Genomic DNA, 25,866 nt, shown 5'->3' with positions numbered 1-25,866 from the left:
TCCCTCCCCACCCACCCACCTTCTCCCTCACCTATCACCTACCAACTTGTACTCTTTATTGCCCCCACACACTTTGATCCTGGCTTCTGCCCCTTTCTTTCCAATTCTGATGAAGGGTCTCGGCCTTTCCATAGATGGTGCCTGATATGCCAAGTTCCTCCAGTATTCTGTGTGTGTTGCTCAAGACTTCCAGCATCTGCAGAACCTCCTGTGTTTATGATTACCTAACAGCAGCAGGTGAAATAAAAAAGAAGCCCTTGAGCACACACATTATCTCAGGTTTGCTTCACTAAGACATCAAAAGAGCATGTTTCTTTAAGCTGCTTCATTCTAATAATGTTTATCTATACCAATCTCATTAATGCTGAGCCAATACCATTAAAATCCCGATCTAAAAGTACTCTGAAAATAGCTTTGATATGTGACTGTTGCAAGTCAGGAAGATTTTCATCTCAGGAATAATTAGAAATGAAAAATAATTGTGATGTTCACATCCCACAGAATATAATCAAAAGTCCATTTTGTTTCTGAACAAAATATTTTGTGCTATTTTGTTCTTCTTTGCTGAGAGAGTTATTAAAATCGCAGAAACTTCTCAGGAACATTCAGTAACTTGGCAGTGAATCTTGCACTTTTAATTTTTCTCCTTTGTGACTGTATGGTAAAATGTGCAACCTGCTTAACTTGCAGCTTGCAGTCCAGTCTTAATCAGTGAGCTTCTCTCAGGATCTCTTAGTTTTTGTGTGTAAGAAGGGTTCGGGGGTTTGGATGCTACTGTCACTGTTCTGTTCATGAGTGGGGGGGGGTGGTTGGAGATTTGATGTTATTATTGCTGTTTTTATCTGAAGAGGAGGGGGTTGGGGATTTGATGCTATTGTCATTGTTCTTTTCTCTGCAAGGGAGAGGGATTTTAGGGTTTACGAGTTTTGTTTCTTTTTCTTTCATGGTGGGGGGGTTAGTTGATGCCTTTTCCTTCAACAACTGCCATGATTTTTCTGTATTTCATGGCTATCTGGAGAAGACCAATATCAGAGTTGTATTGTTCATGCACACTTGGACAATAAAATGAACCTTTGAACGCATTCCCATTCTGGCATGTCGGGTCATGGCGTTGTCTACTGCCACAATGAGGCCAGTCTCTCGTTGGAGCAGCAACAAGTCATATTCTATCTAGGTAGCCTCTAACCTCACGACATAAACATTAATTTCTCCAACCTGGTAACTTTTTTGCCCTTCTCTCCCCCCCCCCTCCCCAACAGCTCCCTTCTTACCTCTTCTCTTCTCCTCATCTGCCTATCATCTCCCCCGGTGTCTCCCCTCCTTCCTGTTCTCCCATGCTCCACTTTCTTATCAGACTCCTTCTCCAGTCCTTTACCACCTGTCACCTTCATCCTCCCTCCCCCACCCACCTGGCTTCACTTGTCACCTTCATCCTCCCTCGCCCACCCACCTGGCTTCACCTGTCACCTCCATCCTCCCTCCCCGACCCACCTGAATTCACCTGTCACCTTCATCCTCCCTCCCCCACCCACCTGGCTTCACCTGTCACCTTCATCCTCCCTCCCCCACCCACCTAACCACCTGTCGCCTCCATCCTCCCTCCCCGACCCACCTGGATTCACCTGTCACCTTCATCCTCCCTCCCCCACCCACCTAACTTCACCTGTCACCTTCGTCCTCCCTCGCCCACCCACCTGGCTTCACCTGTCACCTTCTAGCTTGTACTCCTTCCCCTGCCCCCCCCCCAATCCCACCTTCTTGTTCTGGCATCTTCTCCCTTCCTTTCCAGTCCTAATGAAAGAGCCCAAAACATTGATTGTTTATTCATTTCCCTAGATACTGCCTGACCTGCTCTGGATTTCCAGCATTTGCAGAATCTCTCCAGTTTCAGATTATTCATGTTTGCCAGCATGTAGTGTTGATGCAACTAGTCTTCAATATATTATTCTCAATAATACTAGAAAATAACACAGATGATGAATAATACAGGCAACTGCAATCTCCATCTCAAAGACTAAGGGAATTGGGATTTCAAGTTACTTTCTACTGAGAGACCTAATATCAGAGGCTTGTGTTTGTGTGTGAAATAAAAATCATATCTAATGATAGGTTGTTTGAGATTTATGAACTTGACTTCATAGTGCATGCACTCCAATTTTAATCTTAAGTGAACTTCCATTTCCTGTGAGCCATGAATAAGGCAACACACGTGCCTGGGTGTCTCTCGTGCAATAAAGTCACAGCCCTTCATGGAAGCTCTGTGGTTGAGAGCCCTTTAGGTCAATGGGATTACAGCTGAATTCATCTTCAATAGAAATAGGCTATTCCAGATCTCATGTCTGTTCACTACATTTCATTTTGATAACTAATCCCTACCTCAAATTTGACAGTCTAAAGTCCATTCAGCAGCTACCAGTTATTAGCTACAAATGTTTGTAATAAATGCTTTCAGGTATTAAACTTGATCTTCATTAGTTAACTCTGGTCTTTAAATTATAACATCAGGTCCAATTATAAATTTAAAGCAAATTTGTTTAATCAGAAGAAAACAGAAACTTCATAAACAGTAATACAACAAAATATCTACAGTTGACAATCTTCTAACTGAACCAAAAATTCTACCCTGCCCCCCAGCACTAAAAATCACTGCTTCATGAATTATACATGTGCGTTGTAAATAAATTTGAATTCCACATTAATCCTTCTTTCTGAAGGATCATCAATTTGAGCAAAACTAATTGATTTCTTCTTTCAGCTTTTCAACACTTTCTTCACAAGATTTTCCATTACATCCAATTTGTTTTTTCAGAACAACAATTTTGTTTTGAATTTCCATGTTGGTTTTCATTCAATAGGTTTCAATATGTGCATTTAATGTCAGAGAAATGTATACATCCTGAAGTCGTCCTTCTTCGCAAACATCCGTGAAGACAGAGGAGTGCCCCAAAGAATGACAATTGAATGTTAGAACCCCAAACCCCTCAGCTCCCCCCCACATATCCCCAAATCCCATCTCCCCCCACACATCCCCAACACCACCCAGCTCCCCCCCACACATCCCCAAACCCCCCCCAGCTCCCCTCTCCCACGCATCAGCAGCAAAGCAATGGCACCCCCTCACCCAGCAAGCACTCAAGCATGCAGCAAAGTTTCAATAAAGACACAGACTTGCAGTACCCCAAAGGCTACTTGTTCACCTGGTAATTCAGCATACCACAGGCGCTCTCTCTCCCTAATAAGGGAAATAGAGGTGTCCCTGTTTCTATCGGTAATATGGTTCTGATAATGAGAAACTAACACCAGGCCAATCCAAAAATATTCTCTTTGAATTCTTTCTTTTTTATCTTTCTACATTATTATTAAGTGACCAAAAATCTACAGATCAGATGCCTAATTGTTATTCCAAAATCAAGGCAATTTAGCACCCTTCAGTCTTGACCCCACAACCTTTGTAACTTCCTCCTTTTCTCCAGGATCCATTGGCAATACACCAGGTCTGCAGGTTCGTATCATACACAAAATGAACTATAATTACAACCCAAGGCTACTTCAACAGGCTTGTCAAACCTGTGATCTTTACTAAGAACAAGGTCACAAGGACACCATCACTTTTCTAGACCATCCGAAACACACTTAAAAGTGAACCACCATATGTTCTAAGAGCAGATATTTAAACAGACAAGAGCTAGGCCCGAGTTTGAAAGAATTAAAATATAGAAAGCTCCTATGGGATTTGATAGGGTGGATATAGGATTGAAATTTCCTGGTACGTGGGTAGGAAGAAGCAGGAGGCATCATCTCCGACAGCACAAAGGTTAAGTATATTCAATACAGAGCTCACCAGGTGTTTAAATATTAAGGGATATGAAGTTAGTGGAGCAAAGTTAAAAGATTTTAATGATAAAGAGAGCAACTATAAAGGATTAAAATGCCAATTCCTGCTTCCATGAAAATATAAGAAAAAGGAGCAGGCAGAGACCTCCTGAGCTTTAAAAACTTGCTCTGTTATTCATGAAGATCATAGTTGGTGTCTTACTTCAGCAGAGTGGACTGCAGTGATCTTTGTTATATCCTAAGTAAAATTGATAGTCTGCTCTCCAACTACTCAGAAACCCTGATGGTTCATCAACGGGCTCATTAGGTGATGTTGCTGCACTTCACTCCAACTCCCCCATTCCCCCCGCTCCCTTCCTGTTCACTGGGTCCCTGGCTCCAAAATCCCTTTGAAACAAGGAGGCACAAAAGACTGGAAATATTGGGACCTGGACCAACAATATGCTGGAGGAATGCCACAGGTTGAGCAGCACCTGTGGGGATAATGGAACTGAATTGTGTCCAGAGGCAGAGTTTCAAATGAAGATGGTGACAATTTTTTTCACCCCAGAGACGCTGTTCAACCCACTCAGTTCCTTCAGCAGATGGGTTGTTGCTCCCTTCAAAATTACCAGGTTCCTTAGAACATTTATCATTCTACTATGTAACATATGAAAAGGCACTGACCGTGTTAGTTGGAACAATGTCCAATACTGCCGATCAATGTCACGAGTGTCAGATTGTCGAGAGTTTTACTGTACCTATGAATGCTGGAAGATGAAGAGAATACCCAGAAGCTTTAAGAGGAACTGGAACCATCAATATCAGAGACAAGGTCTTGAGACAAGAGCCACCCTATCTCCTGATCCTCATTTACGTCATCAGAACAGAACTAAATTTTGTGATAGCGGCCCAGAGAACAACCTGAGACATGGCATAAGGATGGGAGACAGCAAGGTACAATTAAGCACAAACGTAATTAAGAATTTATAACAGGTTATATGCCAGGAAAATAATATTGTTTGACAAGGGTCAAGAAGTCAGTGCTATAGTAGTGGCACAGTTAATGGTGCTGCTGTCTCACATCTCCAGTGATCCAGTTTCAACACCGATCTCTGGTGCTGCGTAAAGTTTGCACATTCCCCCGTGACCATGTGCATTTCCTCCAGGTTCTCGACTTTCCTCACATATCCCACAGACGTGTGGGTTGATAAGTTAATTGTCACTATAAATTGCCTCTAGTCCATGAGCAGCAGAATCTCAGGAGAGGTGGGGATCACATAAATTTAGTGTGATGTAGATTTAGTGCAAATAGGTGCTTGATGGTCCACTCAGAGAGTAGGCTGAATAATTTTCTCTATTCAGAAAGCCCTTATCTTCATTTCCAAAACACCGTTTAGTATAGATGATCTTTAAAAAAAAACGTTTTCTCTTGGCAAAAGGTTTATTTTTCTTCACTTTATAGAAAATGGAAGTCATATATAATAACGTACTTTCTAGTTTAGCTTTTAGTTTGTCATGTCTGTTTCAGTTTACTGTAAAATTCACTGTTGTAAAGAACAAAAATGGAAATGTTTATAGCATAATACCATTAAGTTTGTTACTCCAATAATTAAAAATGATTACACAAAAAAAAACACTAATCTCTAATCATTTGTCACATACCAGTGCCTGTCATCTAGTTGAACAAATAAAATTGTCCATGCTGGATAGAATAGGAGATACCAATTTCTGATCTGAGCTACAATGAAGCGTGGATAGAGAGGAGATTGTAACTATGACCTACTGTACACTTACGAATGAGGCAATATGAATTTGAAGTGATACAAAATTTTATTCCATGTATTCATTGAACAGTTTCCTCAGGTACCCATTCAGCAGAACTGGAGAATTGCAGGAAACCTTATCATTAAGAACACTGTCATAAAGCAGCACCAATATGAAAGCAAAAACAGATCCAATAGGAAACTAACCTTTGACCTAGTAATACATGACACAATATTTCTGGGAAATTGGTTTAAAAAATGCATTGAACATGCTGCATCACAAATAAGATTTTTTTCTATGGTGTAATATAATTTAAAACAATAGTATGGTTCAATAGTTATTTCAGTCTGGGTTATATTTTTGTGGAGGGTCCCAAATGAACGGAAAATCGAAGGCATGCCCTACTTTTCTACATCCATTCCCTGTCCTCTTTAGTAAGAGCAGAGCAGAGGTTATCTTCCTGGAGGTTAAAGGCTGTTGCATTAGAAAAGGGGAACAAAAACCCATCTACTATAAACTTTAAAGGAAATTGTTAATCCACAAATGATAAATTTTCTCTCACAAGCTAAGAATTTGAACCGCAAAATTTTGTTAATTACATCCAGTCGCGGGAGAGACACAAGTATGATTGTAAGTAAAAATAATTATTCTTCCCTGCCTTAGAGCAGTCCAACCATAACACTACTATGCCACACAATTAAATAAAATTGATGTTGGGCATCTCCTTAACATGTGTTCTCCTCCCAAAAAAAAGCATCACTTCTACTCTTCACATTTATCATGCACTAACAGGAAGATGGAGTGTAGATGAAAAGCATTTTTTAACCCTACACTTCCATTCCTAGGCAATAAAATTGCTTACCGATTGTGTGACTAAACAGTGGTTTTGTCTCTGTTCAATCCAGATTTTAACCAAAGAGTAAAAGTACCAAATCAGGCCTCAAATGGAACTTTAAATATGACCTTTAGTGGGTGCGTGAGTATGTACAACAAGAAGAGAAGTGTTTAAAATAAAACTCCCTATGGGGCCAAAAGAAACTGGAAGACTTTTAAAGATCATAAAAGAAAAAGTGAGGTCTACCTTGCCGTAGACTGTCCACTCTCTCAACAGATCGGGCTGAACCTCCAGGGTACCTTAAGACTTCCACTGCCACCCATCACCTAAATAGCCCTTTCCATCTGATTCACACTGTCAATTGAAAAGGACTGATGTTAAAATCACATGTAGTGCTCAGCCTATTCCCTTGTCCTATTCCCTTAAAATCAAAATTGTAATTTTAAATTCCAAATTAAAATTACCCCTTAGGAATGGAGAAATGGGCCCATTTTTCCTAATATTGAAGAACTGGTATGACATAATGAGTTTTAACCTGTAATTATTTTTTTTTAGAACTTCCATGAATTCTGCTCATTTCCTCAGCACAATAAACAAAACTTGTGTAAATTTCATATGGAACTATTGAAGTTAAAGCAGCACACACAAAATGCTGGTGGAACACATCAAGCCAAGCAGCATCTATAGGAAGAAGTACTGACAAAGGGTCTCCGCCCGAAACGTCGACTGTACTTCTTCCTATAGATGCTGCCTGGCCTGCTGCGTTCACCAGCATTTTGTGTGTGTTGCTTGGATTTCCAGCATCTGCAGATTTTCTCGTGTTTGCACTACTGAAGTTAAACATATGTTTTTCTTAAAAAAGACAGGTAAATTGTAACACTGTATAAATAGTGGTTGAATTGGCTTTTTTCTTGCATTTGAGAAAAACACAATATTATGGTTCATACAAATTAATGGGCTTCACAAAACAAAACTTAAAACACAAACTATTGACCAATTGAATGTGCAATTGAATTATAGAACATTAATTCAGGGTCAGGTTACAATTCTTCTTTGCGTTTCACTATGAGTTGTCTCACTAGCGATACAATTTGTGGCTTTATTTCTACAACTGAAACATTAGGTGGCCAAGCATTGACCACCTTACCATTTGGATCCACAAGATACTTCCAGAAATTCCAGTCTGGCTCCTTACCAATGGAGTCTACAAAGGAATGAAGAAAAACAAACAGTTTTTAGGTGTACAGACTTCCATTTACTTTTCCCTGATTGTACAGCTATACTCTACCCTGACTTGTAAAAGCATACTTAACGTAGGACACATATCAGTGCATTTCACAAAACCATCAGGATGTGCAGGAAAATTACTGGGGGGTGTTAGAAATTTGAATTTGTTCCCTGACTGCACTTACGACAGGCAATCAAAAATGTGAGGATGTTTTTAAGATAGTCTTAAAGGAGCAAAGAGAGAGAGTGGCAGTAACATTTAGGAAGGGCGTTTCACAGTTAAAGATATGACAGCTTAGGACACACTTTAAATAGAGGAAGGATTAAACTTGGAAATGCAAGACAGCAGAATTGGAGAGGTAATAGGCTTGTAGTACATCAGAAGGGTTTTGACAGAGCAAGAGCTGAGGTCATGGAGAGATTTAGAAATAAAGACAAGAATTTTTAAATCAGTTTGCGACCTAACTGGTGACTCACTTGAATCAAGAAACACAGAAAGGATGGTGGAATGGAGGCCAGTGAGAGGAATGAACAGATTTTGGTATGAACACTTTGCTAGGATGCAAAAGGGGTTGCTGGCCAGAAGAACAGTGAAGCAGTTAGATTCTGAGGTGACTAAGGAATGGAGTGTGAATGAACGGGGTTCCAGCAGCAGGAACAGAGATGAGCAAATCTAGAAGTAGTGATCTTGGTGCTTGAGAGGTATGTGATCAGTGGAAGGCCACATGGGGTTGGCAGGATGTGTTTTGTAGATAAGCCATTCCAAGGTGCATGTATGCATCAAACGTAGATTTCTTCCACATCTACACCCAATTTCAGATGAGGACAACTCAACCTTTGGGAAAAACTTTCCACTTCTCACAGCACTCATTCATTCTGAATAACATTATCAGTTTACATTCAATTACTGTCACTCTTGTGTTAAGATTATTATATTAAATGCTGGATTTATAAACAAAGGCAGATAATAGAGATGCTAATAGTCTAAAATAAAAATAACACTGTGCCCAAAATAGTCAGCAAATCTGATAACAGTAGAGAAAGAAATAACATTAACATTTTAGCATTGTGAGATCTTCTGAACATTTCTAGCACTCTTTTCTTTTCATTTTACATTTACAAGGCCTGTATTTTCTGGGAAATACCACAGATTCTGTTTACATTTACATACAACTATGCATGTGTGCTCCAGCAAGTTCAGAATTCCCACACCAAGTCCTGATTGGTGTCAATCGCTTAATTGCTGGCTTTTATTGGATTTTAGCTCTGAAATCAACATGTACTTGCTTGCTCTTAAAATTGGCCCTAGGTTACTTAGCCACAAATTTAAGTCAAGTACTATCTAATTAATAGTCAGGTACCAAAACCATGAGCTACTGAATCAGGTTTACTACCTCTGGCCCAGATCAGCAAAATAGTTATTCCTCAGGAGTTCATAATCCTGCCCACTATGTCACCTACCTCCATTGAGTATTTGCCCCTTGCAGAAATGTTTGAGTTATCAATTTAAAGACAAAAAATCACTACAAGTGTTTTTAAAATATTGTATATTCTTGCAGATAACCATTAAAATAGTTGTGGATAATAGATGGATTACTGGAAGTTCAGTTTGATGGCATTCAGGTGAAACAACCATTATTGTTTTTTCCTCAATCTTCCATCCATCAGTCTTCTTACTGCATCATACAACGTTAAGCTACATAACCATGGAAGAGTAAACAAGTATCCCAGAACGGGGTATAGAACATACCTGCTTGGGAAATAATAAAAAACATTTAACAGTATATATGTAATTGCCTGACCTCAAAGTTTTATTGGAATAGAAAATATCATCAGCTGGAAAGTAGTTATGCAGTAAATTCCCAAGGGGGCCTGTTTCAGGAGCTCAGCTTTAGCATTATTATAAATGATCTAGAATGAAGTGTAGGTCCTGGCAAAGTCTGGAGATATTACAAAAGTGAACCAAGTAGACTGTAAGCCTTAATTAAAAACAAATATATGTGAAACAAAACCAGGTCTTATAGGAACCACCATTAACAACTGAGGTGCATAGGAAAGTCGTATAGAGAGTGGTGAATCTTCAGAATTCTCAGTCCCAGGCTTGAGGAGGTAAATAAATGTTTGAAAGATCAGGGAATTGAGAACTATAGCGTAACTAAAATGGTTTTAATTCAGTAGCTGGCAACCAAGAATGTTAGCAAATGCCAAATTAAAATCATTTTAGTTACATTTTCAAGTTGGTGGATATGAAAGTCACGGTAAGTAAAAAAAAAGAGACAGAAATGCTTGAAATACTTAGGAGGTCAAGCAGCATCTGTGGGGAGAGAAAGAACTAACAAACAAATTTTTGTATGTCATCAGAATCTTCTACTTTACATGAACATGGGAACTAGAAATGTGCTCTGCATAAAAATTATGATTATTTATAAATTACAACTTACTTTGTAATTCCTTATATTGTTCAGTGACAACAAGTCTCAAATCACAAGAGGCAAATGGTCACTTGCCTAAAGTTCTAGAGGTTGTGTGTCTGTGAAAAGGCGGGATGGGATAAGATACAGGGCAAGGAAGGTTGAGAACTATTGCTGTTAACTTGATGTAATATCTAAAAAAATTCAAAACTCTATTTCAGCAAAACAAAGAATGCACTTTTCAAAACTGTGCAAAACAGAATAAAAACCAGGAAATGGTAGAATCATTTGTGTTTCTCTATCCACACACGCAGGTGATGGAATTAATCTTTCAGGTCTGAAACCCTTCATTGGAACTGAGAGAGAACACAAGTTTGTTTCACCATAAAGGATAGATTATTAATAGGCAAAGATTTACTGAAATTCTAAATACAGTAAAAACCTTGGATAATTCAGGATAAGTTATTAGAACATAGGAAAAATGCTGGAGGAACTCAACAGGTCAGGTAGCCTCTCTGGAAAGGAATCAATTAAGCTAATGAAATCTATTGACACTCATCTCTTATTCCTACACATGGTGCATATTCCTCCGATCTTCACATTCTGACATGTATATCTCAGAGCACCGAAAATATTAAGACAGTAATAGAATATTATTAGAAATTCTCACATAAGGTTCTAATCATGTTCTCCTCATAGAAAAGAATCTGTAATTTTTGAATATTAGAAATTGATTCTATTTTTAATTTGTGTCAGGTTTCAAACTAAATTATAAGGCATCTCATGCTCACCTATCAAATATTTGAATGCTGCATTTGCTCCAGTGCCTTTGACAGCAATCTTACTGAACAACGGGAAGGAAACTCCATAGGTTTTGCGAACAAACTTCTCAATGTCTTGGTCAGTTCCCGGCTCTTGATTCCCAAATTGGTTACAGGGGAATCCGAGGACATTGAAATGCATTGGCCCCAATTCCCGTTGCAACTGCTGGAGGTCTTTGTAGTGATCTTCTGTGAAGCCACACTCACTGGCGACATTAACAACTAATGAAACCTGTCAAAGGAGAACAGAAAAATACACAAGGATTGTAGTTTAAGATTAAAGCCAAAGGATAACAAAAACACAGGGAGAATCATACTTGTTCTACAGACATGCCCCTCTTCCAGTACCATATAATCTCCTCAGAACAGCAAAAGCAACTACAAAATAAAGTTTGAGAAATTATATCTGGTGCTGCATAAGAACAACACAATACCATTTGTCAGATGAACCATCCACTTTAACAGAATATATGATGGTCAAAGTGCAACCATCAAACACATGTATGTGTGCGTATGGAGTCTATAACAAACTGATGACTGCTTTTATCAATTGGCTGCATTTGAACATTTTATGAAGTTTGCACTTTGTTAGCTGATCAACTGGAGAAAGTAGGAATAAGGGACTTGCAAAGAATCACAACCCTCCGATAAAGTGTTCCCCTTACCTCTTCATAAACTAACAGCTTCTTATTCCTAAACAGAAATATCTAGTTCTAGATCTCCCACCAAGGAGGCATCTTCTCAATTGTCATGCTGTCAAGACTCCACAGAAGCTGATACGTTTCAATCTAGTCAAGTGCCTGTTCACGCTTCAAAATTCCACCAGATACTACCTTTGGCAGTCCGACCTTTTCTCATAAGACAGACTGCCCATTCTAGGTACCAATCTATTAAATCCCTGAACAACGTCCAACACATTTACACACTCCCTTAGATAAGGAGTCTGATAATACACACAGTTTTCCAGATATGCTATCAATGAAGTCGGAACTCACTACTTTGGTATTCAATTCCTCAAGCAATGCTCTGAATATATATTTGCTGTGGCTGATAATAAAGTGATAATATATCAACACTACTAACATATATTTGCTGTGGCTGAAATATTAATGTTTCCTAATATTTATTTGTTGTGCTGATAACAAATAATATATATTGCCTGTGGCTTTTGCAAGTCATGCAACTAGGACATACATATCTCACTGCACATCAGAGCTTTACAGCCTCTCACTGTCTAGAAAAAATGAGGGAGCAGTGCTTCCAGTTGGCTATTGGTTTCAATTTAACACCCTTATTTCATGTTCATTTGAAATAACAAACCAACCAAAACAAAGCATTGCACCAAGATATTATTTGTGTGTTGCTTTTAGAGGATGTTGCCAAATTGGTCTGAACATTGGTGTGTGGTGGCTCTGATTATACCATGCTGTTCATTGTTACTAACAGGTGCCCACCTATGGTTTCTTGTGCGGTAGCTTGGTGTTTACTCTAACCAGGTCAGCTGCTATACTTAGTATTATGTGTGACCAGATCACCTCGAGGTCCTGCAATCAATATACAATCTGTGGCCGTTTTATTAGACACACCTGTACACCTGTGTGTTAATGCAAGCATCTAATCAGCCACAAAAAAAGAGAAAATCCAAGCAACACACTGCTGAAGGGTCTCGGCCCGAAATGTCCACTATACTCTTTTCCATAGGTGCCGCCTGGACTGCTGAGTTTCTCCAGCATTTTGTGTGAGTTATCTAATCACACAATCATGTGCTGCAACTCAATGCATAAAAGCATGGTCAAGAGTTTCAGTTGTTGTTCAAACCAAATATCGGAATAGGGAAGACATGTGATCTACGTGACTTTGATCGGTGCCAGGCGGGGTGCATTGAGTATCTCAGAAACTACGATTCCCTTGGGATTTTCATGCATAAAAGTTTCTAGAGTTTACAGAGAATGTTGAAATATTGAAAAACATCCAGTAAGTAGCAGTTTTGTGGGTGAAAACACCTTGTTAATGAGAGAGTTCAGAGGAGAATGGCCAGACTAGTTCAAGCTGAGAGGAAGGCAACAGTAACTCAAATAACCACACGATACAATAGTGGTGTGCAGAAGAGCATCTGTGAACACACATCACATCAAACCTTGAAGTGGATGGTCTACAGCAAGAGACCATGAACATTTACTGAGTGGCTACTTTATTAGGCACAGGAAGTACCTAATAAAGTGACCACTGAGTATATTTCTATAATGCACAACAGGCCATTGTTTCTTTGTACATTGGCAGTTTCTAGTCAGCTAGGTTCTCAGTATTAAGAAGTGATACAAGCCTTTATACAAAAAAATGCATGCAGCAAGTCAAGCTATGCCATTCACTGGAGGAGTGTTACAAAGCGAAGCCTTGCTAAAACCAATTGTTTGAAAATGGTGACATTTTGTGTTTGTTATTGAAAGTCAATTTGTGAAATGTACGTTGGCCAATTCACATGCTGTCAAGTGCACGGTTTGCAATGATTTGCAGGGTTGCAAACAACTCAAAATTTTAATACTGCCAAGATATAACATAACCAATTTAATTATGAATACAAAATTAATAGGTATGAATAAAACTACAGCAATTGATGGAAGCATTCCTACTTGTAGCTAGGTCTGCTCTTCTTGAGCTTTAAATAAGGGTTAAAAAGACTGCCATTGTAATTCTCTCTCTCTTTTCTGTTTCTAAGGCAACAAATCATAAAAGAAAGAGTGCAACAGGATCCTCATCATGTCTTCTATTGATCTGACTGTAAGAGAGCAGAAAACCATTAAGAGCATGAAGGGTAATGGTGCATTACCTGAACAATGCCATTATTGGACTTGCAGCTGTTCCAAATAGGAGAATCTATAGGGTGAAATTTATTTACAGTCACTAGTGCCAAATGCACAGAATTTTGTCTACGTGGCATTAAATTATCAGCTGCCAGTGGTATTCCCTTCAAATGCTCAGTTGTATTGGAATCAAAGTGGGGGACACAAGAATATGATCTGTACAGAACACAGGCAGTCCGCAGATTATAATATGGTTTAATTCCTAAGAATTGTTTGTAACTGGAATTGTTCATAAAATGAGAAGTGAACAAATAACAGCATGTGGAGGAGGATAAGAGAAATGGCTGTGAGGAGAGGGGGAGCAGGAATGAGAAAAGCAGCCACCAGCCAGCTTCACGAACAAGCTCAATACTCCCAGTTTTGTTTGACTTGACCCACACCCAATTATTGTGGCACTTAGATGGTATAAGGGGAGAGGGACAGGCGTCGTGGAGAGAAGACACATTGAAATTCCCAACTCCCTATCCGGCAGTGGCCGATAAATCCATCTCCAGCTATTCTGCTAGTCTCCCAAGTGCCCCCTCATAGGTTCAGCGTGCAATAACTCAGACATTCAGAAGCTGGAGAGGACCTGTAGTGCTGGTGGCCAAAGATGAGCTTCTACAATAAAGTCACCTACATTCTTGAAAAGAAAAAGAACTTCTTTCTAATAAGGAGCAGTTACTAAAATTAAAACAAAGCAAGCACACAAAAAGATCAGGTATGAAAGCTTCTTCCCAATGAAATTTTGGTAATTCTTTATGACCTAGCTTGATTGCTCTATTCATGGATTCACACAGTTTTTTTTTACTGTGGATCAATATGTCACCATTTGGAAAACATGTTTCAATCATAAAATTCAAAACCCTGTTTCCTAACTGTGGAGAATGGCCCAAGCTTGTTCCTCCCTGTACAGTCATAGTCAGACAGAAAAGAAACAGGCCTTTTGGCCCAACAGGTTCATGCTGACCAGGATTCCAATCTATGCTCGTCCTATCTGCTCATGTTTGACCCATGTCTTCTCTTTCCAACCTACTTCTTTTCTTTGCTCCTTATCCTTTTGGGGTTGACTCCAATCAGAAAGTCCCTTCCAATAGCTCGTAGATGGCCAGGCAGATTCCAAAAGGATCAAACTTTGTTATCCAGGAACAAGAAGAGCAGTAAGGAGCTAAGAGTGGGAAATGGTGTGGATAAACTTTGCTTTTGGACTTGTTCATGAGCAATGACATGGGTGATCCACTGATTTTCACCCAAATTAAAATAGACCAGATGCTGCCTCCAAATTAATCAAAATCAGAATCCGGTTTCCTATCACTGGCTTATGACATGAAGTGTGTTGTTTTGCGGCAGCAGTATATTGCAATACACAATAATAAAAAAACTATAATTACAATAAAAAAAGCTTTAAAATATTTCAATTAATAAGTAGTGCAAAAAGAGCAAAAGAAAATTGTGTACAGGGGTTCATTGTTCATTCAGAAACCTGATGGTGGAGGGGAAGAAGCTGTTCCTAAAGTTCGGAGTGTGTGTCATCAGTCTCCCGTACACCCTCCTCGATGGTAGCAATGAGAGGACAGCATGTCCTGGATGATAGGGGTCCTTAATGAAGGATGCTGCCTTTTTGAGGAATTGCCTTTTGAAGATGTCCTCGATGCAAGGCAGGCTACTGCCCATGATGTAACTGGCTGAGTTCACAACTTTCTCCAGCTTTTCCCAATCCCGTGTAGTCAACCCTCCATTCCAGACAGCGATGCAACCAGTTGGAATGCTATCCACAGAACACCTGTAAACATTTGCAAGTGTCTTTGTTGTCTTACCCAGTCTCTTCAGACTCCTTACGAAATACAACTGCTACTATGCCTTCTTTGTGATTGCATCAATACGCTGGTCCCAAGATAGATCTGCAGAGATGTTGACAGCCAGGAACTTCAAACTGCTCACCCTTTCCACTCCTGATCCCTCGATGAGGACTGGTGTGTGTTCCCTCAACTCCTCCTTCCTGAAATCCACAATCAGTTTCTTGGACTTTCTGACATTGAGTGCAAGGTTTTTGTTCTGGCACCACCCAACTAGATGAGCTGTCTCACTCTGTACGCCTTTTCATCAACATCTGAAATTCTGTCAACAGTGGCTGTGTCATCGGCAAACTTACAGATGGCGTTTGAGCTGTGCATCATGGGTGTAGACAGAGTAGACCAGTGAGCTAAGCACACGTTCTTGTGCGGTGCCAGTGCTGATTGTCAGTGAGGAGGAGATGTTATTTCCAATCGGCACTGACTATGGTCTCACAATGAGGAAGTCCAAGATCCAGCTGCAGAGGGAGGTATCCAGATTTTGGAGTTTGTTGCTAAGTACTGAAGGTTTGATGGTGCTGAGCACTGAGTTGTTAACAATTAGCCGTAGCTTGACGTTCCTATTGCTATTGTCCAGGTGATCCACGGCCAAGTAGAGAGTGAGACTGCATCCACTGTAGACATGTAGTAGCGATAGGCAAATTGCAATGGGTCCTGGTCCTTCCTTAGGCAGGAGTTGATTTTGGCCATGACCAACCTCTCAAAGCACTTCATCACAGTAGATATGAGAGCAACTGGCCGAGGCAGTTTACCCTGCTCTTCTTGGGCACTGGTATGATTGACGCCCTTTTGATGCAGGTGGAAACGTTCAACTGCAAGTGAGAGGTTGAAGATGTCCTTGAACACTCCTGCCAGTTGGTTGACACAGGGTTTCAGTGCCAAACCAGGGCCTGATGCCCTGTGAACGTTCACCCTCGCCAAAGATGTTATGACATTGGCTTCCAAGACAGAGGTCACAGGGTGATCAGATGCTGCTGGCATTTGCACAGGTGTAGTTTTATTCTCCCATTCAAAGCGTGCATAAACAGTGTTGAGCAAATTAGAGAGTGAAACACCACAGCAACTCATGATGTTAGGCTTTGCCTTGTAGGAAGTAATGGACTGCAAACACTGCCAGAGCTGATGAGCATCTGATTCTGTCTCTAACCTCAGTCAGAATTGTTTCTTAGCTCTTAAAGTACCCTTCCATTGGTCACACCTGGACTTCTTGCATAGTTCTGGATCACCAGTCTTAAAAGCCACAATTCTGGCCCTCAGCAGACTACGAATCTCCTGGCTCATCCATGGCCTTTGGTTTGGGTATGCCTGGTATGTTCTCGAAGGCACACGCTCACCCACAAAGATTTTGATAAAGCCAGTAACAACTGTGGCATATTCATTCAGATTTGAAGATAGGTCCCTACAAATTGTCCAGTCCACCTACTCAAAGCAGTCCTTTAAGCACCCCCCTCCCCACCTCCCTTTTGACCGTACTTTCTTGGTCCTCACCACAGTTGCTGTACTGAGTTTAGTCTCTGCCTGTATTCCAGGAGTAGGAGTTACTAGTGATCAGACTTTTCAAATTGTGGCTGTTATCGCCAATAATAAAATAAAATAAAATTAGATAAAATAATTAAAATAACTGGGCCCAGAACACAAGCAATCTTATGACTCAAACATTCTTTTAATTATGTTTGTGCACAAGGAGAACAGCATGGGCCCGTCACCCACATTCTTCTGAAGTCGGAACAGAATTATACAGAATTGGCGTATCAGTTACAGATATTAACTGTTTGGTAAATTTGATATACTTGAACTCCTTATTTGCAAGATCAATTGCCATTCACAAAAGAGGTGTTAAAATCAATCGAAAGTTTCAAGCCAACAGCTAATGATATTTTGAAGTTAGTAAAGGCAATTGTCCCTTAGTTGTTGGGTATGTTTCACATCCTTCCATTATTCTATCTCGTCTGTCCCTGGCACTCCCTACTGTGTAAAGGGACTCTATGTTTTAGGAAGACCTTTCTGGAAAAATTCCACTACAGAGGCCTCACCCGTCTGGCTTGAGAACACACTGCTGTAGGAACCCCCGCATATCTCATCTGTAGTGAGCAGAGATGTCTCTGTGGTCTCACTTCGCTACAACTGCCCCAGGTTATCCTCGTTTAGTCATTGTCTTCAATCCTCGCGTTACTGCAACTTTCACAGGGCGTGGTAAGTGTTCTTGATGGTGGTATGACAGTGGTCAAGTGTGTTGGCTCCTCTGGTTCCACAGATGATATGCTGGTGGTCGTTGTTCAGAGACTTCTTCAAGCTGGCCTGGTTGAAATCCCTCACAATGACAGGGAAGGCATCTGGATGTGCTGGTTCGTGACTGAACACAAAGCATCACCACTTATCAGCACTACCTTGTTGAATCCGCCTCCCTAATGACTGACAGAATTTTTCACTGGCATGTCTTCACTTGTGAATTGTTCATTTACGAATAACCTCTCATACAGTACCAGGACATTCTGTCGAGGGGAAGTAACCAATATAAAGAGGCGAGAGGCAAGGGTGAGTCAGGGACTAGTAGGTTAAAGGTGGGATAGGGATGATGGGCAAGTAGATCAGGGTGAGGGTAGAAAACAAGTCTAAGTTAGAAGTAAGAGAGCAGAGAATGGGAGAGGTGAAAAAAAGGGAGAGAGAACCTTGATGGATAGATAGGAACGGGAAAGGAACACAGGAGGGCACCAAATGAGCAGCTGCAATGAATATTTGGGTACTGTCAGACCTCCGGCTTGTATCTAACTTCCGATTCAAAAGTCAAAAATTTGCTGAATATCAGAATGTGCATAGGCATCACCTTCCCCGGAACCAATGTCCAAATAAGAGATCAATACTTCAACTGTGTGAAATCATGTTAAAGTATTTTTAACTGCTGTGCAATTGATCAATAGTGCCCTCTTGTGAAAAGGAAGTGCAAGGCAACTGTAATAAATATTGAATAACAAAAACTATCAAAGTGTCCAGGGATGCTCTGAAACACATCATGGAGCCACGTAAAGAGCAACTAGATTAAAATCTGAATCAAAAAGGTAGATTTTAAAGCATTTTAAAGGAGGAAAGGGAAATGGTGAGGCTTTAGGAAGGAATCCAGAACTTAGGTCCTCAACACCTGATGGCATGGCTGCCAATGGCTTGGCAAGTTCTTGGATGAGAAAAAACCTAGGATGGGGTTATGTTACAGGGCCGAAGGAGAAACACAAAGATTGGGGGAGGGGAGTCCCTCCAAGATGATGAAGGGATTTGAAAAGAAGAATTTTTTAATTGACAAAGTATTTAACCAGGTGTCAATGCCAGGCAGCACAGAAAGGGGTTGGGCAAGCGGTGGAAATTAGAACAACAGACGTCTTACTTGATGACATGTGAAATGCAGGAAGCCAGCCAGGAGTGCATTGAAAATAGCAAGGCCGTTGGCATAGTTAGAAATTTTTTCTGCACACGAACCTACGATAGAAAAAAACCAGCACAAGTATTTACTAAATGCAGTTCTTTTCATGACTGCATGATATTTTGTCCCAAGTGAAGCAAACAAGTTCCATTTGTTAAAGAGGTAAGTTGTCTGTTTACAACACAAGGTGAAATGTCTTTACATTTAAAGCTAAGTGATATTAACAGATGCAACTAAAAATAGAGAGATTTTCATCCTTGTAATGATTTGGAAAGCATTATTTAAGTTATTGAAATGAGACCAAAGGCCCCAATTCAAATCACTCTCAGACATTTCATTTGGGTCAGACAAATTTCCTGATATCTGTCTTAGTATCTTGTTTTAAAAGATGGGAACCAAAATATAGAAAGCCATATGAATTTTCTGATTACCGAGGTTAAACTCATTTAAAAAAATGACTTACTAAGGACTCAGGAGGTGGTAGCTAGGTGCAATCTTAAATGGCAATGGCACTGCAATTGCCATTGCAGTGATTAAATACCAGCATTGCAGAGTTTACAGCATAGACAAATACATTCCAAAATTTACACATAGGTTCCAAATGTCTCACGTCTCTGTGTTACACATAGGCTCTTTGCTTCTGCAATACAGAAATTACATTACTGCCCTACACTCTTCACATAGCTCCATAGCTTCCTTTCCTTCAAATATTATTCAATTTTCCTTGAAAAGTTGCAGGGTCTACCTAAGCAGCATTTATCCTCAACAAGTAGTATTCATTTTGTATGAGTAAGAACACCACTCCTCAGTCTAAATGATTATGGTACTGTTCTATAAATTGAAGAGAAATTTGGAATGGAATGGAAAAATCCAGTTATTGAGGTCTGTGTTGGAACAACCAACATCAGTAGGAATTGAACTTCCTCTTGCCTGCTCAGGAAGAGAAAGTTAAATTAAAAAGTTCTACTTCTCAAGCTTCTATAAATTGTGATAGATTAGGATACTTAAAGCTAAAGACCAGTGTGGAAAAGCAGGGCTTATTTCCAGTGAAGCACAAGCACTAGAAGACCAAGGAGCTCAATTGATGGGACAGATTGTTCCCAAACCATGGTGATGCCAGTGCTTCATGTGAATGTGGGAAACTAGCACAACGGGAGTAGAATAGAAATCTTCACAAAACAAGCCTGGATATAAAAAGGAAGATAAACAGAGGGTATACTAAATTAAATGAGGATTAGATTTGCCCAGGATGTCAATGGTGATATCAGTGAAACCCAAAGGTAGGTGGATAGTGTTTCTTGTAGAGAGCTATTGCCTGGGATGATTTAGAGGCATGAAAAATATTTGTCACGTCCATGTTTGAATGTGGGTTGTGCTACACGCAAGCGTAGGCTGCTTCACTTACTGAGCAGTTAAGAATGGAAGTGATCTTTGTACTACAATCAGTGAACTTCCTTACCTTTGACATTATGATAGGGAAAAAAAAACATAGTTGATGAAGCAGTTGAAAGGTGGTTTTGATAGGATACATCTTGAAAACTCTGTAGTGATATCCTTGGGGTGGGATGATTGACCTCCAAAAGCCAAAACACTTTGTTCAAGGAATGACTCCAAACATTTGTGTGTTTTCCAGTTGATGCTTTTTCAGTTTTATTTAGGTCCTTGATGCCACACTTGGTCAAATCTTTCTTGATGTCAAGTACAGTTGTTCCCACTTTTGTGTGGTCAATATTCCTGACTTCAACGTGTTGCAAAAAGGCAAGGGAGAAAAAGGAGATTGAACAAATAAAAACAGAACAGACAAATTGTTTAACTGAAGAACAGAATACAGATCTATTAGTTACGATTGAGGAATAAGGATAGGGATGTTTAAAGAAGTCCTAAATGAGATTTTCATTAAGGAAGAAGATCATGTCAATAATACAATACAGACAGAGGTAAAAATAATATGGGACAGCAGAACAATAGAAAGAAAGGAAGTATTTAAAAGTTGGTCATCCTTAAATTAGGAACATCACCTGACCCAAAAAGTTGCATCCTAAGTTGCGAAGTAAAGCAAGGGTGGAAGGTGTGAAAAACTTGAGCACATTCTTCCAATTCTTCCTGGATGCAGAAGGGCTGCTATGTTACACTCACTGTTTAAAAAAATCAGGGAAGACTTGCCTTTATCTATTGCCTTGCGTGACCTTAGGACATTGGAATTGGAACTGGTTTATTATTGTCAATGGACCAAGGTACAGTGGAAAGCTTGTCTTACATTCTGTTCATACAGATCAAATCATTAGACAGTGCATTGAGGCAGTACAAGGTAACGGATACGGTAACAGTAACAGAATGCAGAGTGAAGTGTAGCACCTACAGAGAAAGTGCAGTGCGTGTAGACAATAAGGTGCAAGGTCATAATGAGGTAGATTATAAGTGAAGAGTTTGTTTCATCATACTGGGGGACCATTCAGTAGTCTCCTATCAGTGGGGCAGAAGTGATCCTTAAGCCTGGTGGGACATGCTTTCAGGTGTTAGTATCTTCTTCTCAGTGGGAGAGGGGAGAAGAAATGTTACATTGATTGTTTTATTTATTATAAATTACTATGATTGCACATTGCACATTTAGACAGAGACATAACGTAAAGGATTTTTACTCCTCACATATGTGAAGGATACAAGTAATATTTCAATGCAATTCAAGAATGTCCAGGGTGGGTGATGTCTTTGATTATGCTGGCTGCTTTACTGAGACAGTGAGAAGTATAGACACAGTCCATGGAGGAGAGGCTAAAAATTGCAAAGGGTCAACAAGGCGTGAAAACTTTCCTTAGCATTGAGGAAGTACAGGCATTGGTGAGCTTTCTTGACCATGATGTCTATGTGGTTGGATCAAGACAAGGAATTTAAAGCTCTCAACCTCAGGACCACTGACAAAGACATGTAGTGTGTGCCCACAAACATCCCCTACCTGCTCCCCCACCACCTTCCTGAATTCAATGACTAGCTGTTTTGATTTGGTACTGTTGGGAGAAAAGTTGATGCCTTGACAATATGTTACTAAACTCTGTACATCCCACCTTGCACTCTGACTCATTGTTATTGGAGATTTGGCCCACTACAGTGGGATCATCTGAAAATTTGCAGATGGAGTTAGAGCAGAATCCAGCCACACAGCCATGAGTGTACAGGGAGTAGAAGGAAATCATGTTGAGTAAATTCTCAGTGATGAAGATAACATATCTGATGTAATGTATTTAGTCTTTCAACGATGTTTGGAAACAAACACATATTGGACATGTCAATTCCATAATTTTAATGTGGTCAGAGTCACTGGAAGTATTGGTAAATAAGATATGACAGAGAGCGAATGCTGAGAGTGTTAGGGAACTCAATTTCAAACATAAGGAATACACACTACAGTGCTCTCTGAGTTCTGAATCGCAGGTCAACTGCTGATTGGGCATACAAGACATAAATTCAAAAAGTGTGCAGGGAATACTAAGGTTAGAAGAGTAGTAATATTGAATTGAATTGACTTTATTTCTTACATCCTTCACATACATGAGGAGTAAAAATCTTTACATTACATCTCCATCTAAATGTGCAATCATAGAAATTTATAATAAATAGAACAGTCATTGTAACATAGAAATACACTCAAATCAGCATGAGTTAATCAGTCTGATGGCCTGGTGGAAGAACCGGTCCCAGAGCCTGTTGATCCTGGATTTTATGCTGCGGTACTGTTTCCCAGATGGTAGCAGCTGGAATATAGAATATGGTTGGGGTGACTCGGGTCCCCAATGATCCTATGGGCCCTTTTTTCACACCTGTCCTTGTAAATGTCCTGAATCATGGGAAGTTCACAACTACAGATGTGCTGGGCTGTCCACACTACTCTCTATAGAATCCTGTGATTGAGGGAGGTACAGTTCCCACACCAGGCAGTGATGCAGCCAGTCAGGATACTCTCAATTGTGCCCCTGTAGAAAGTTCTTAGGATTTGGGGGCCCATATCAAACTTCCTCAACCGTCTGAGGTGAAAGAAGTGCTGTTGTGCTTTTTTCACCACACAGCCAGTTTGTACAGACCATGTGAGATCCTCCGTGATTTTTATGCTGAGGAACTTAAAGCTGTTCACCCTCTCAACCCCAGATCCATTGATGTTAATAGGGGTTAACCCATCTCCATTCCTCCTGTAATCCACAACCAGCTCCTTTGTTTTTCTGACAATGAGGGAGAGGTTGTTTTCTTAATAATAATAATAATTAATAGTAATAACATTTCGAAATGACATAACTAGATGAATGAGTTGAGTTTAATGCCACTTGGAATTTAACATAAAGAAATATGCTTTCATGACAACTTTTTTAGAAAGAAGCAACATGAACTACTGTAATTGATATGATTTTTAAAAAGATGCAGGAACACAATGAATAGTTGAGCAAATGGTTTCCTTGGCCTTATTGGCACAGTGCAAAAACACCAGCAGCTCTACTCTGTTACAAGTTTGAGGAGGTACAGTATTTCACCAGAGCCACTTCACATTTCTATAGATGTACAGTGGGGAGCACTCTGACTGTGTGAATCACAGTTTGATATGGAGGCTCCAATGCACATGATTGTATTGCAAGGGGCTGCAGACGGTTGTAGAGTCAGTCAATCCCATCACAGGCACAAAACCCTCCCCACTATTGAGGGCATCTTCAAGAGGCAGTGCTTCAAGAAGGCAGCATCCGTCTCTAAAGTTAGTTCTCACCATCTGGGATATGCCTTCTTCTCACTACTACCATTGGAGAAGCCTGGCCTACACTCAACCATTCAGAAATAGCTTTTCCCCCTCTGCCATCAGACCTCTTAACAGTGATCCCATGGACAATGCCTCATTATTCCTTCTTTTTGCACTATTCATCTTTGTAGTTTTATGTCTTTGCACTATACTATCACACAAAACAACATTTTACATCATTAAGTTAGTGATGATAAATCTGATTCTGAAACATATCTATTTAGCTTTTAAAGATCATCGGTTAGGCTGCTGCCGAATTCTGCTCACCGTGCTTCTGGAGGATTGAAATCAGAGAGAATGTGCAGAAGGGATTAAGAGAATTGAACCAGGATAAGCAACATCAGTTTCATGGAGAATCTAGAGAAGCCAGAATCAATTCCTTCGGACAGAGGTGGTTAAGGGGTATTTGACAGAGGGAGAAGAAATTGCTTCTGGGAGCCGAAAGTTATCAACAAGAGGACAAAGATTTAACCAGCAAAATAATTAGATGCATCAGAAGGACTGTTTAAAAGTATTTGAAGTTAGTGAGATCCCTCGAATAAAGTGTAAAGAATATGCCCGTGTAAAGAATCCATCAAATGAAAAAAAGAAATCAAAGGCAAAAATATTACTCTGAAAAACAGTGAAATAACTGGTCAGTTGTAATAATCAACAGAATGGACCCAAAGGCTTCCTCTAAACTGTATTAATCTGTTAATCTACGATTGAATGTTCAAACACGACTAGTTAGTTTTAGAAAGCGATGGCTGGATTTTATCAAATGCAATCGATTGGCCCGAAGCATTCGCTAACTTGTGTAAGATATTGTAAGATTGCTTTTCAGCGCTTTTAAGCATATCTATATGTTTTCCAGCGGTAAGTGTGCACGACTGGGAAGAAAGGTTATTTTTTTTAATTGACGATGCCACGTATACGGTCAGAGCCCTCAAAGGGCCCCTCCGCCGCTCCTGGGTTTACCGATGCAGCAGTCAACTGATTTTTCTGTTAGAGCATCTATTCTCGAAGCTTAGATTTACTCGTAAGGTTTAAGTTTTGTTTCATTAAATGGTTAACTTTGCAATGTCCATTACCGTGCCAGGTTAATTACAGCGTGGAGTTGCTAACTTACCGACCCTCTGTACTTCTCCAGTGAAATTAACTTGCCTCTGATGTTTACTGTTTTAAAACTATAAAAATCTTTGTTCTTTTCTTCGGAGGGGAGAACGAGAAAGAAAATCACCATGGCTGCGGTGAGAAACATAGTTGCGAACAATAAAAGGAAACTAAATTTAGGCAGGGCAGCAGCAAAATTTGACCGTTTCGAAGCAGATTCCTGCATCACTGTTAATGGGCCGAGATAGATCCCTTTCAGAGTCGTAACGCAACCCCAGGCTGCCCCGGTCAGCGCAGACAATGCCGCAAAACCGTCGCAATAAGCACAAAAATACCACGAATTTAATTGATGCTTACTGTTTGCCAACAGTCATCAAAATGAAACATTCTTTTTAGTCACTTAGTGACTAAAGTAACTTCTCTCCCGTTTTCTTAAAGTGTATTCGAGATCGGGTCGAAAAGGTTGTCTTTAGTCTGCCTTCAAGCTCCACGACTTACTTGTAATAGTTAAACCCCTTTGAATAATCTTGCTTTGACATCAAAGGAATGGAAGGTCGAAAGGGGTCAATGTCGTCCGTTTTACACTAATGTCAAATGTTAAAATTACACCGAGCTCTCCTTTCCCAAAATAGTGGCACAGCCTGAGTAACTTCGAACCATGGACTAAAGGCATTAGAAAGGCGAATGCACCAACTGTGCTAGAGACAATTCCCGAATGGAACTGGAAGATAATCTTAAAGTATGTATCTATTTCTAAAAGCACTCACATTAAAACTGGGGCCTTTACAGTCCTCAGTAAATTACTGGCAATTGAGTTTCAAATGCTTTAAGAGTAATTTAAAATTGGGTTAAGATAAAATATAGGAGTAGGCAATTAGACATATTTTTGGAAAGGGGGCTCTGTTTAAAAAGGTGAAAATGCAGCCATTGGTAGAGACGCAAACACGTGGAAATCTGCAGATGCTGGAATTTCAAGCAACACACATCAAAGTTGCTGGTGAATGCAGCAGGCCAGGCAGCA

At 40.0% G+C, this 25,866-nt stretch overlaps 1 protein-coding gene across 1 annotated transcript; it reads right to left on the bottom strand.

Moving 5' to 3' along the window:
* Window positions 1–3,264: 3,264 nt before the first annotated feature.
* gpx7 (glutathione peroxidase 7) lies at window positions 3,265–25,085 on the bottom strand. Its single transcript, XM_063064983.1, has 3 exons — window positions 24,862–25,085; window positions 10,845–11,106; window positions 3,265–7,619 (listed from the first exon to the last, which is right to left on the bottom strand). Exons 1-3 carry the CDS (start codon window positions 25,069–25,071, stop codon window positions 7,456–7,458), a joined length of 636 nt encoding a protein of 211 aa, XP_062921053.1. The 5' UTR covers window positions 25,072–25,085; the 3' UTR covers window positions 3,265–7,455.
* Window positions 25,086–25,866: the final 781 nt, after the last annotated feature.

The sequence above is a fragment of the Mobula hypostoma genome, chromosome 12, assembly GCF_963921235.1.
Source record: "Mobula hypostoma chromosome 12, sMobHyp1.1, whole genome shotgun sequence".
In the NCBI taxonomy this organism is placed as follows: domain Eukaryota; kingdom Metazoa; phylum Chordata; class Chondrichthyes; order Myliobatiformes; family Myliobatidae; genus Mobula; species Mobula hypostoma.
The sequence above is the reverse complement of the archived record's forward strand: the minus strand, read 5'-3'. Positions and strand labels throughout refer to the sequence as shown.